Source organism: Oryza glaberrima, chromosome 5 (assembly GCF_000147395.1).
Source record: "Oryza glaberrima chromosome 5, OglaRS2, whole genome shotgun sequence".
NCBI lineage: Eukaryota > Viridiplantae > Streptophyta > Magnoliopsida > Poales > Poaceae > Oryza > Oryza glaberrima.
Genome location: NC_068330.1, coordinates 25,426,399 through 25,438,727, shown reverse-complemented (window position 1 = coordinate 25,438,727; position 12,329 = coordinate 25,426,399). Strand labels below are relative to the sequence as shown.

Genomic DNA, 12,329 nt, shown 5'->3' with positions numbered 1-12,329 from the left:
CCGGTTTTGCGGTCAAGGGACGAAAATCGGACTGGGCGACAAATAAAGGGACCCAAAGTGAACTTATTCCTTTCCCCAACCACTCACGTTGTGCTCTGCGCCACTCGATGTAGAGCCCATCCGAGCTCAAGCTCAGCCGTCCTCCATGAGAGGGAAGTGGAGATGGTCGGAGAGGACATGGGGCAGTTTTTTGTGACGGTATTGGCTCCCTCGTATGATGTGGAAGCTGGAGCAAGAGGTGGTAGATGTGCTGGCTCTGCGAGACTCCTCTCTCTCTCTCTCTCTCTCCCTCCCCCTCCTCACACCTTCTTCAGGCCCATGCCCTCCCCGGTGAGCTCCACCGGCCGTCGGTCCCCAACGGGCACTGCCGCCGTCTTGGGGGCGATCTCCATGGGCGTATTCGCAGATGGGGCGATGTGGATGCTGCACGCTCTCCTCCAGCAGGCAGTGGAAGGCAAGGCCCTCGAGGAAAACATCAGCGTGACACTGCCACCAAACATTTTGCTTTCTGCCAACCTCGACATCGTGCGCTTCGGCATGTACCGGGGTGCCTTCACTGGCGTCCGCCGCCCTGTTCCTAGCCGTCCCCATCCCAACCCCGCCTTCTCACCATGTAAGCGTCTAGTCAGCAGTCAGCATGAGTGGACCAAGTTAAATTGCCATGTCAGTGAAAACCAACTATTTACTATTGGAGAATTTAATTAATCCGGTTTTACAAGTTGGGTTTCATCATTTTTAGTATTACGGTTTAGAGATGTCATTAAACTTGACGTAAATATGGGGACGAGTAGTGGACTTATTCCTAGTCTCCCCGAACATATACTGCTTGGCTTTTGCCTCGGCCCAACTACATTTCGGCAATCTCCTCCCGGCCCAAATACTTTTCGGCTGTTGATTAGTTTGAGGGCCGAGCTGGCTTCTCTCTGGTGGTCCGCCTCGGCACAGCCTCTCTGCGCGTCGGCCCACATGATATCAATGGCCATATGCAAGCTGCAAGCCTGCAACTGCAAGGCCGGATGAACGGGCAAGAACATGATAAGTTCGCTATTAAATACTATTAATAATTCAAGTTAAAACAGTAACGGTCAACAGTACAAGTAATAAATGAAGAATTAGCTGTAGGATTTGGTCTCAGATATGGGAGCACATCGATTGCTCTAATAAATCGAAGCTAAAAGCTAAAATTTAAATTTTAAAATTTAATTTTGCAGTTAATTTTAAGATATTTTCAATATTTTTTTAATTACTGGTTTTAAGTTGTCAAAGAAAGTTTTACATATAAATTAATTTTTATTTTCTAATAAGTTAAAAATGGCTTTTGAGTAATGGACAACCGATTATGGTGTGGAGCCCTTGAGGAAGTTCACCAGTTTCACTAGTCCATCCAAATTGGACACGTCGGCTTCCACAAGTAGTACTGTTCTTTTTTTTTCCAAAAATAGATAAAAGACTTAGGCGGCTTGTTTGGTAACTCGAGGGAAAGAGATTGAGAGTTTACACGAGGGAATTGATGATGAGATTAAGATGGGAATTTGATTTTTAATCACAATATCTTGTTTGGTAGAGGTGATGGAAATTGATAGGGAATTTAGTTGGAGATTGAGTCATTAATAAAAACGGATGGCTGAGATTTGCTTAGACAAAGTAAATGAGTAATTCCCTCCCAAATACCTGCCCTACCCAGGTATTGAAACGGAGGGAATTCCTTCCTCAATTCCTCATCCCCATCCCACCAAAATTCACATGTCTCCCAACCAAACAAAACACTTAATAGCCTCACCCCTCTAAACTTTCAATCCCTCCTAAAAACTCCCTCCAACCAAACGGGCCAAGGGGGTATTTGGGAGAGAGGGATAAGAAGTTTTGGAGAGAGGGACTAAATAGATAAAAGATTTAGGGGGTATTTAGTCCCTCTCTCCCAAACACCCTCTAATGTATCTTTGTATTAAGAGAAGGGTGAATAACCAGTTCAGTCCTTTAACTTTTACTCAGAAGTCGAATTAGTTCTTGATGTTTTATAATATCCAAACAAGTCCCTAAAGATTATTATACGGTTTAATATAATCCTTGGACCCACTTAAAAATGCAACGTTGTCATGCCACATCATTCATACATGTAAAGTTAACATTTAAATGACCATTTTAACCTTACATTTTCTATAAAAAAACAAAGGGAAAAACAAGAAGAAGCAATCATAAAATAAAGGAAAATGGCAAATTCTTTTTTTACCAATGCTACATATTTTTACCAATGGCCAAAACCTTTTTTTTTTCTCAATAGTTTTTCTTTATTTCCTATGAAAACATAAAGGTGTAATGGACATTTAAATATTCAATTTGCATGCATAGAAGATATGGCATGTACACATGGCATTTTTAGAGGGTGTAAGGACTATATTAAATCATATAATGAACTTTAGGGATTTGTTTGGATAATATAAAATGTTAAGGACTAAATTGATCATTAAATAAAAGTTACGAAAGTTCAATGATCATGTTAGTTATTCACCTTTAAGAGAAGTAAAGATTGCCAGTTACTGTGACTGAATGGAAAAACACAAAACAGCAAAAAGGTGAAGGGAAGGAATTTGTTGCGCTAGTTTGATTCTCGTGACACATAGGGCGACCTAAGCTTATCACCGGCTACAGAAGTAGTACTGTTCATTCACATGGAGACGCACACGTGCTGTGACTTGGGGTACGGTTCGACGAGGGCATTAGCAATGTGTCACGCCATAGTACCGGACTTGGTGTGTCATATAGGTTCAAAAACACCTATAAATAATGTTAGCTACAAGTCCCACAATGCTATGAAGCCTCAAGTGGGGTCCACAGCAATAAAAAAATCTCCTTTTTCTCAACTTTTTCCCCTCCCTCTCTCCTCAACCAGCGATGCCTTTCCCCTCCCTCTATCGCGCGACGGGCGGAGCTCGCCATGGGCGACAACGGCGGGGCCAAGCGGAGCTGCCGCACCAACGCTAGGGCCCGGGCGGCGGGGCGGCCAGATCTGACGCCTGGCGGCGGCAGCGGGGCCAGGCGGAGTTGCGGCTGCGGCGCTGGGGCCTGGGCTGCGGGGTGGCCAGATCTGACGCCTGGCGGCGGGGCCAGGCGGAGCTGCGGCGCCGACGCGGGGGCTCGGGCGGCAATGGAGACAGGCGGAGTGTCGGCGCCGACACCGGGGCGGCCGGGAGTCACCCCTCGTCTCCTCCCTCGGTCGACGCCTCTCCTCCCCTCCCAGTCCATGGAGTGACCTCGCCGGCGACGACCTCAAGTTGGCTGTGGCGCTTTGACCTGCCGGGACGGCGACGACGGCGACGCTAGCCTCCTCTTCTCCTCCCCCGCTATCGCCTCCTCCTCCTCCTCCTCCAGCCCGTCGGCTGCCTCGCCCCTCTCCCCTCTCTCCTCTAGCACGAGTGTGGGTCCCACCGAGACCTGAGGAACTCGTAGCCAAACTTGGCTACTCGGACTTGAGCAAGCTGCACGGTTTGACGATGTGGCATGGAATATTCGTTTTTTTGGTGTGGAGGCTGAATGCCACGTAAGCCCACGGCGAATGGCCTGACGGCGTGGCTGCCATGGCTGATGGCTCATTAGTTCTAGTAGTACTTGCTACTTGGACGGAGCATTTATCTAGCTCTCGTTTCTGACAGCTTGTATGGCAACACACTCCTCATGCCGGAAAAAGAGAAGAGAAGAGAGGCGCATTGCCTGACAGATTCTGTTCGATGCATCATCGCTCCACGATTATTCCTCTAGCCGTGGTCGCGGACAGCAATGGATGATGCCTTACGACTCGAGTAGTTGTTGGTTTCTGCTCGTACGTGTTGCAGCGTGCTGCGTGTTCAATTCGTATATCCAGACACAGCCGGCCAACATTTTACCGTGTCCAGATACAACACAGCAGACAAAAAATCGCCACGTCTGGCACGCTGCAGCTAGCTAGCCAGCGCTCCCCATATGTGATGCTTGAAGAAGTTACAATAGTACGCAGCAAACAAGCTGAGCAGTGAGTACAGTGTAGCTGCGTCCGACCCAGGGGCCACTGTGTGCAGTGTGCATCGTGCACCTGCAGCAATCATGTGCAGGGCTCGGGCACAGCCACCATGGGAGATGGGACTCGCTCGCAGTCGCAGCTTCCATCTCTTGCATACGCCTAGCTGAACGCCTGAGCATAGTATCCGTGTGCTTGAGTCGTCGGCCCAACCAACTTGCAGGATGGTAATTGGAGGAGAGAATTCTCAATTCTATCTCTGCGGTGCGCGAGCTGAAGATATGGCGATCGATGTTTAGTGCGCACTGCACAGGCGACACTGACGGGGCTTTTAACTATTTGCCACGTCGGGAAAGGGAAAGGTGAAAGCCGTGAAAGGGAAAACCGGCCGATCGGCAGTTCGGCACCCGACAGCGATGCTTTGCCTCTGCTAGCATATCGTCCGCACATTTGCCCGATCCGCCTGCATGATTTCGCTCTTTTTTCCTGCAAATTTTACCATCATTTTCAGAGCAGTGAGGTGTATTGCTGAGTCGCGGCAATGCACACCTAACTTGTGATATGTGTTCAGAATTTATAGCTTGTTTGTACATATCGATACGAGCTGTGATTGTCTTGCATTCTCGTACAGGGATAGCACCGCTCAACAAGGTTTTAGCTGACTGGGACTGAAAACGCAGCCTCCAATCAGTGGACGAGAAACTGAACGCGAATGCCAAGTTGCCAACACGCCGTCACCTATTAGCTACTCCTAGGTGAATGCATGTTCGGTAAAGAATATTGCGTGAAATGAGAAGAACGAACCGTACGTATGGATCGATCTCTGTCCAGGCACTCGACGACACCATGTGATTTGGTTACACGTCCTCTCTAATCTCGTCGCTTACGTGTGATCTCCTGATTAAAGTCTTGCTGTTTCTTTCAATTTTTTCGTACCCCACTTATTAATTGCCTCCACTTTTTATTACGTTCGTCTTGCGTCCGAAAGAACACAATTAAAGTTCATGATTTTTATTCAGTATTCATTACACGTAAAGTACAAAAAGGGGAAAAAAGAAGGGGGAAATCAGCACGCCTTTTTCTATTAGAGAAGGTACAATAGCAGGCTATAAGCAAGCTGCAAACATATTTTAAGTAGATAAATGAGGAGAGAGAAGAGCAGCGGGCTACAAATTTGTAGCTAGCTGTAGCACGGACTCTAAGACGAAGTGTGTATATGACAGGTGGGACCAAATATTAATAGTGTAGTATGTAACTGTTGTATGAATGAGATATTAGATTGGCTATAAATGAATTGGAGCTAGTAGTTGGCTATACTATTAAACTTGCTCTTATAGCCACTTGGTAGCCTTGTCTTGGAACACATCACAAATTAAGCAATCAAGCGCCGCATATCAATTAATCCGTGCTCATATAAGTCAGAAGCCTCAGAATTCAAAGTCCGTTCATGCACGCACTGACTGAGCAGTGCAAATCCCTCCATGGATCCAGGAGAGGGAGTGAGACATCCATCCGGAGCAAAGAGAGCAAGCAGTAACAGTAGCACAAATTGTTTAGGGTGAAATTATTGTCACTTATGATTTAACGGTTATCGTGAGATATATCATGGATTAAAAACTAAAATAGTTGATGTATATGATAACCACAATAACAGTAACAGTATGGTTTTATAAAACTGGTAGCGGCAGGCTACAGGGCACGTGTGTAGGCAGCCGCTGGCGCTGGCCGCTGGGGACGCAACACGAGCACCAGTACGATCCGAGGTGGGGTGGTGGGTCGCGCGTGAGGACAAGCGGGTGGATCGCCCGCTAGTCGCCGTGCGCCACGAGGGCCCGCGCGTGGCGAGACCAGAGGCGCTCTCGGCTCCTCCTCCTCCGTCCGTTCGTCCTCCTCGATCGCCGTAGGACAGCCACCCCAGGCCCACCGCGCGGCAGTAGGCGCGCCGTGCTGTACTACCGCTGCTGCTGCCGCGCGATTTCCACCGTTGGTTCCGGGCCCTTCCTGCCGCGGAGAAGACGACGACGACGAGGGAGGCTGGATGGCTCTACTAGTCTTGTACTGATTGGTCTCGGCGTGAAAAAAACGACGCTCCAATAGTAACTGAAAGAGAGAAAGAACAGTACTGTATTAGTGCCGAAATAATAAAGGAACACCGAGATGCAAAAGGACAGGTTTTAAAAGACAAGCAAGAGCTATTTGGATTCGTTTTATTGTACTGTTGGGTGTCATAGGTCCTGCAAGGCTCCGGTGCACGATTGTCATCACCATTCTCCCACTTGTACAAGGCGCTTGTCATATGCATCTCGCTGGTAGTAAAACGGTACTTCCTCCGTTGCTACCTAGATTTATCCAAATTCATCGTTGTAGGATAGATCAGATAGCAATATTTTAGGATGAGGGTAGTAATAGTCAAACTACTGGAAGAGCGATGACCCTATTTTTTTCCGACGAAGATTTAGATTTTACATTGGTTTTCGTTAACACGTTTTTAAAGCTACTGGATATGCGTTCTGTACGAAATTTTTTTATATAAAAGGTGCTTTAAACATCAAATATTAAATTTAATTTGTAATAAAAATTAAATAATTTTTAATTAATGACTTTCCCGTGAAAGTCATTTACTAGCTCTTTATTTTCGCGTAAATAAGAAGCGCCGTACAAGGACAGGAAACACACATCGCTGAAACAATAACGTGGTAGACCGCCCGGATGGGAGGCAGATGGCATCGGCGGCAAATCAGCATGGCGAGCGGTGGATGGGGAGAGGAGAAAAACGTGAAAGCGAAGGGGACGGTGGGGGGGGGGGGGGGGGGGGGGGGGAGTACGTACGTATACCGTGAATTCTCTCGCTCGCCTCCTTCCCCCACATGGGGCGGGCGAAACGCCAAACGAAACGAGGCGCTGCCCTGCCACCTTCGCCTCACGCACGCCAGCCTCGCTGTTTCCCCTCCCTCTCGCACCGCTCGTTCCCGTTTGCCTTCTTTCTCTCCTCCCCCCCGTTCAGCTTCCCGTTCAGGTTCAGGCAATCACGCCTCCTCTCCTCTCCTCTCCTTCTTCACTCCACTCCAACGCCCCACGCCCTCCCCCGCTTTATAAGGGGGAGCTCCACATCACCACCCTTCCCACACCATCGCGGCACCCACCGCATCTTTCCTCCTCTTTCCCTGGAGCCATTTCCTCCCCTAAAGGGCCTTTCCTTTTCTTGATCTCTCTTCTATCTTCGATCCATCCATCCATTCGGCCATCCTTCCTAGGTAATAACATTTCTTCCTACCTCTCTGGACGCTGTCTTCCCTGCGCATGTGTGTGCGTGTGCATTGTGGATGTTTCTTTGATGATTCTGGTGGAAAGGTGGTGGGCGCGTTCTCGCCTCTCGGAGTTTTGCGTGTGCTGTTTGGTCCTGAAATTGGGTGGCGAAATGCTTTCTCTGTTGATGCGTCCAAGAAATGCACGCGTATCTAGTTTTGTTGCTTTGAAATTTCGCGGCAAGTTTGGGCGGTGTGTTTCTGCAAGTTTTGATATGAATTCCGGGATGGAGAGCGTGGGTGGTTCTTAATTTCTATATTCTCATGGCATGCAGATAAAATTTCCTGAACTTAATTTGTTACAACAACTGTTATTGGCGTAAAACGGTGCATATTTATTTGGATGCGATTTTGTGCACCTATGGCTGTATCGAGCCTGTTTCTTGATGTTTGCGGTGGATTGGGGGTGATTTCTCCCCCATTTGTTTTCATTTTCCAACAAATATAGGGTCGTTCTTGGATCCTGTGCACCGTGCTCTTCTCTATGCATATTTTTGGCTTCTGACCAGCTTCGTTTCATCATTTCTGTCCTTAGAATAATCGAAAAACTTGCAGCTTTCTCGCGTTGAGAAAAGCTCCCGTTCCCATTTGGATGTAAAGCTACCCAAATCCCATTTGGTTGTGAAATCCTCCTGTGCATATGTTGTGCTTTGCTCTCCTGACGACAAGAAAAAAAATGTTCCGTCAAGCCTAAAAAAAAAGATTAGTTTTCTGAAGATTCAGTTTGGGGCGTCGGTGTTCGACTTTGCGGCTATTTCTACCAACTTGTCATCACTCACTCCGTTCAGGTATAGTAGTTCATTTATAAAGCGTTCTGTTCTACTTTGCGTCGTCGTCGGTTCAGATTTTCGGAAGAAGTGAGATTCTAATCCCGGGTGAGCTTTAGATCTTGTGATTCACATGACTACGTCCTCAAAAGAAGGCATAAAGTCTTTTCTATAGCTTTCTTGGTTGATGCGTAGTACTACTACTTCGTTCCTTCGCTTTCAAAATCTTGGTGGTGTATCCATCAAGGGCCCCTACACTGTCCTGTATTCCGTGATCATTGTTCTGATCCCTTACACTGTCCTAATTACTTATGGACCGTGAAAAAAGATAGCTCTTTTTTTTGCTTGACTTTGTAGTTCTTTTTTCAGAAGCTTAGAGCCTTAGACCAAAGAAAGGATGGTCACTTTCCTTGCTCTAATCTAGTTTTTGGCCTGTATCTGCCTTGTGATGCTAAAAATATTACATAGTGAAGAGGTATCCGAGAGTAGTTAATTGTTAAAGGCTATTGACTTTGTTACCTTGCAGGTGAATTTCAACGATGCAGTTCAGCAGTGTGTTTCCCTTAGAGGGTAAAGCATGCGTGAGCCCAATAAGGAGAGGTGGTGAGGGCTCAGCTAGTGATAGATTGAAGATCGGGGACAGTAGCAGCATCAAGCATGATAGAGCAGTGAGGAGGATGTGTCTTGGTTATAGGGGCACCAAAAACGGTGCACAATGTGTGCTCACCTCAGATGCTGGCCCAGACACTCTTGTAAGTTTCATACTGTCAGTTATCAAATTGGTGGTTTCTCACTGTCCTTTTGCTATCGAATGCTATTAGCTGTTAGCATATCTAAACCCTGTATGAAAAATTATTACAGCATGTCCGAACATCATTCCGGAGGAACTTTGCGGATCCTAATGAGGTTGCTGCTGTTATATTGGGTGGTGGCACCGGGACTCAACTTTTTCCTCTTACAAGCACAAGGGCCACGCCTGCTGTAAGATGATACATTCAATTTCTGAGGTTTATTAAGTTTCAAGTTGATAGGCTTTTTGCAGTAAAGGGGTACCATTTGCTAGGAATTCTCAGTTTGATTTGCCTGCTTTGAGTTTGACAAGTCGACATGAATCAGAAGCATGGCAATTGATATGCATGACACCAGTTAAAAGTTTAGCTAATTCAGTAGCATGTTTGAGCATTGTGTATAAATTAGTATTTGGCTGTGGCCCAATGATTTTGGTAGCTGGTCCCCATGGTGCCCTCCACGGTTCCACTTTAGCCAACATGATTTCTTTTCAAGCTCAACGCTATCAAAGACTATCATGTGGCTTGTTCAGAGTTCAGTCATCTTGAAATTCCTGGCCTAATCTTTGTTTCTTTCCTTTTGTTGCATAACATAGGTTCCTATTGGAGGATGCTATAGGCTTATCGATATCCCCATGAGCAACTGTTTCAACAGTGGCATAAACAAGATATTCATAATGACTCAATTCAACTCAGCATCTCTTAATCGTCACATTCATCGTACGTACCTTGGTGGTGGAATCAACTTTACTGATGGATCTGTTGAGGTAATTCACCTTGACCTGTGATGCTTATGTTCTTCGATGATTTGCGTGGTTGTTGACTTGGTGAAGAAACAGTCACAGCTCACATTAACTGAAATGATTTTTGCCAATTGAAGGTATTAGCCGCTACACAAATGCCTGGGGAGGCTGCTGGTTGGTTCCAGGGTACAGCAGATGCAGTTAGAAAATTTATCTGGGTTCTTGAGGTAAATACTGTTTAGAAGCACACGGTGGATCTGCAGCTCATACTTGGATCTGTATCGCTAAAGTAATACTCACTATGTTGTATGTAATGTTTCTGATGTATCTGTTCAGGACTATTACAAGCATAAAGCTATAGAACACATTTTAATCTTGTCAGGAGATCAGCTTTATCGTATGGACTACATGGAGCTTGTGCAGGTTTGTCCTGGCCTCATTCTTCTGTACTTTTCCACATGCTTTTCTTTTGAACTGGCTGACTCTTCGATATATGCCATTCACCGTTTGCAGAAACATGTTGATGACAATGCTGACATTACTTTATCATGTGCTCCTGTTGGAGAGAGGTATATCGATTGTACAATATTCCAAAAGTTAGATAATATTATCAGCATTTGTCCTCAGAAAATGCAGAGCATCCTGATTTGGTTTTCTTTATTATGGTAGTCGAGCATCTGACTATGGACTAGTGAAGTTCGACAGTTCAGGCCGTGTAATTCAATTTTCTGAAAAACCCAAGGGCACTGACTTGGAAGCAATGGTTAGAATTAACCTTATCCCATACTCAGATATATATTTGAACTTAATTGCAGTATCTGAAGTATAAGTCATTGATCATTGCAGAAAGTGGATACCAGCTTTCTCAATTTTGCCATAGACGACCCGACTAAATTTCCCTACATTGCTTCGATGGGAGTTTATGTCTTCAAAAGAGATGTTCTTTTAAACCTTCTAAAGTAAGAATCTTATTGCAGTAGTATGGTTTCTCCTACAGGGCACATGCTATAGAAATAGAATTGTAGTCTAACAGTGTCACTTTAGGTCAAGATATGCAGAACTACATGACTTTGGGTCTGAAATCCTCCCAAGAGCTTTACATGAGCACAATGTACAGGTAAAAGTTTTTAAGCTTGAGCACTATTATGTGATTTCCTTTCACTGTTTGGGAAGTCATGCCTCATGTTCAATTCAGTAATAGTCCACATTCAGTCTGAATTGCCTACTTGCACCAAATGTAGTTTGTGCAATCATGCCCGCCTTGTGGCGTGAACTGAACATCCATCTGCTTTTGTTGTTTATAGGCATATGTCTTCGCTGACTACTGGGAAGACATTGGAACGATCAGATCGTTCTTTGATGCAAACATGGCCCTTTGCGAGCAGGTATTTGGTCTGCTTCAAAATTTTAGCACTCTCAAACTGTAGAGGTAGTTGGATTGTAACACATCTGAATAATGCATTTAATAGATCTGTACAATTGTTAAGTACAGTTCAGACTTTTCAACATATTTAATACTTTCATTCTCTATTTACTCACAAGTTCCTCCATTGCAGCCTCCCAAGTTTGAGTTTTATGATCCAAAAACTCCCTTCTTCACTTCACCTCGATATTTGCCGCCAACAAAGTCAGATAAATGCAGGGTATGAGTCACATGGAATGAACTTTCTATATCAAACTTTAATATGCGTGTTTCATATCTGATTTCGGAATTTGTGCGTGCAGATTAAAGATGCGATAATTTCCCATGGCTGTTTCTTGCGTGAATGTACCATCGAGCATTCGATAGTTGGAGTCCGCTCACGCCTTAACTCTGCATGTGAGCTCAAGGTACTCTCTTTCACCAATGAAATTAAACTGAATCCATATGCATATGCCTGTATAGCATAATTGAACAACACTGGGATTGTTGCAAACAACACCTGCAGAATACCATGATGATGGGTGCGGATTTGTACGAAACTGAAGATGAAATTTCAAGACTACTGTCAGAAGGCAAGGTCCCCATTGGTGTAGGGGAAAACACAAAGATAAAGTGAGATACTGACCTGAAGGCTTGAACCACAATGCATTATGAACACATCTAGCAATATCCTGTTTCGAGCGCGATCTAAACCCGTCTTTTGATGCATTGTAGCAACTGCATCATCGACATGAACGCGAGGGTTGGAAGGAACGTGGTCATCACAAACAGCGAGGTAAGCGATCAAGCGAAAAGGAATTCCAAAGTTGCAACCTCCCAACCCATGTTTCATACAAAATTCTGAACACTGCAACCTGTTGCTGATAGGGTGTCCAAGAAAGTGATCGGCCTGAGGAAGGGTACTACATAAGGTCGGGAATCGTGGTGATCCTGAAGAACGCGACCATCAAGGACGGGAAGGTCATATAGGAGAGCTCGCTGATGCCACAGATCTCTGAACCCTGAACCTGCAAATGCAGTGCAGTGCGTCTTTTCTTGAGGGGTTAGGACATGCAAGCTCGTTGATTCCACATTGCAGAGAACTCGAGGGAAGATCCCAGGAAGACGGATGTTCGAGAAAGATTGTGTAGTACTAGCAGTTCTTCGCTCGTTAAAATGTGTGTACTAAATAACTAATAAGCTAGCTGCCCCGAGTGAAGTAGCAGCAGCAACTTTTTGGAGGGTCGTTGGTGCATCTCATGTGTAAATAAACTCAAAACTGGTAAAAAAATGTATCCATCATGCCATTATCTCCATTTTCTGTTTCGCTGCT

General features: G+C 45.4%; 1 protein-coding gene and 1 long non-coding RNA gene across 3 annotated transcripts; one reads left to right on the top strand and one right to left on the bottom strand.

Annotated features, from left to right (window-relative positions):
* Positions 1 to 5,639: 5,639 nt before the first annotated feature.
* On the bottom strand, positions 5,640 to 6,929 carry LOC127773911 (uncharacterized). Its single transcript, XR_008017670.1, has 3 exons — positions 6,821 to 6,929; positions 6,208 to 6,330; positions 5,640 to 6,091 (listed from the first exon to the last, which is right to left on the bottom strand). It is a non-coding gene; the product is annotated as an uncharacterized LOC127773911 (long non-coding RNA).
* Positions 6,930 to 7,058: 129 nt separating this feature from the next.
* On the top strand, positions 7,059 to 12,312 carry LOC127773910 (glucose-1-phosphate adenylyltransferase large subunit 3, chloroplastic/amyloplastic). 2 transcript variants are annotated; one of them, XM_052300144.1, is made up of 16 exons: positions 7,059 to 7,245; positions 8,590 to 8,815; positions 8,925 to 9,044; positions 9,448 to 9,618; positions 9,732 to 9,821; positions 9,931 to 10,017; positions 10,108 to 10,163; positions 10,264 to 10,357; positions 10,441 to 10,553; positions 10,639 to 10,711; positions 10,899 to 10,979; positions 11,151 to 11,237; positions 11,320 to 11,424; positions 11,523 to 11,629; positions 11,732 to 11,792; positions 11,885 to 12,312. In XM_052300144.1, the coding sequence occupies exons 2-16, from the start codon at positions 8,603 to 8,605 to the stop codon at positions 11,984 to 11,986; spliced, it is 1,560 nt and encodes a 519-aa protein (XP_052156104.1). In that variant the 5' UTR covers positions 7,059 to 7,245; positions 8,590 to 8,602; the 3' UTR covers positions 11,987 to 12,312. The 2 variants fall into 2 exon arrangements, with proteins under 2 accessions (XP_052156104.1, XP_052156105.1); XM_052300145.1 differs by lacking the exon at positions 7,059 to 7,245 and adding an exon at positions 7,306 to 8,084.
* The last annotated feature ends 17 nt before the right edge of the window (positions 12,313 to 12,329 follow it).

Coding starts and splice junctions, on each gene's coding strand:
- LOC127773910 (XM_052300144.1), top strand. CDS start 8,603: ATGCAGTTCAGCAGTGTGTTTCCCTTAGAGGGTAAAGCATGCGTGAGC. Junction 10,164..10,263: donor TGTGCTCCTGTTGGAGAGAG/GTATATCGATTG, acceptor TTATTATGGTAG/TCGAGCATCTGACTATGGAC. Junction 10,358..10,440: donor GCACTGACTTGGAAGCAATG/GTTAGAATTAAC, acceptor TGATCATTGCAG/AAAGTGGATACCAGCTTTCT.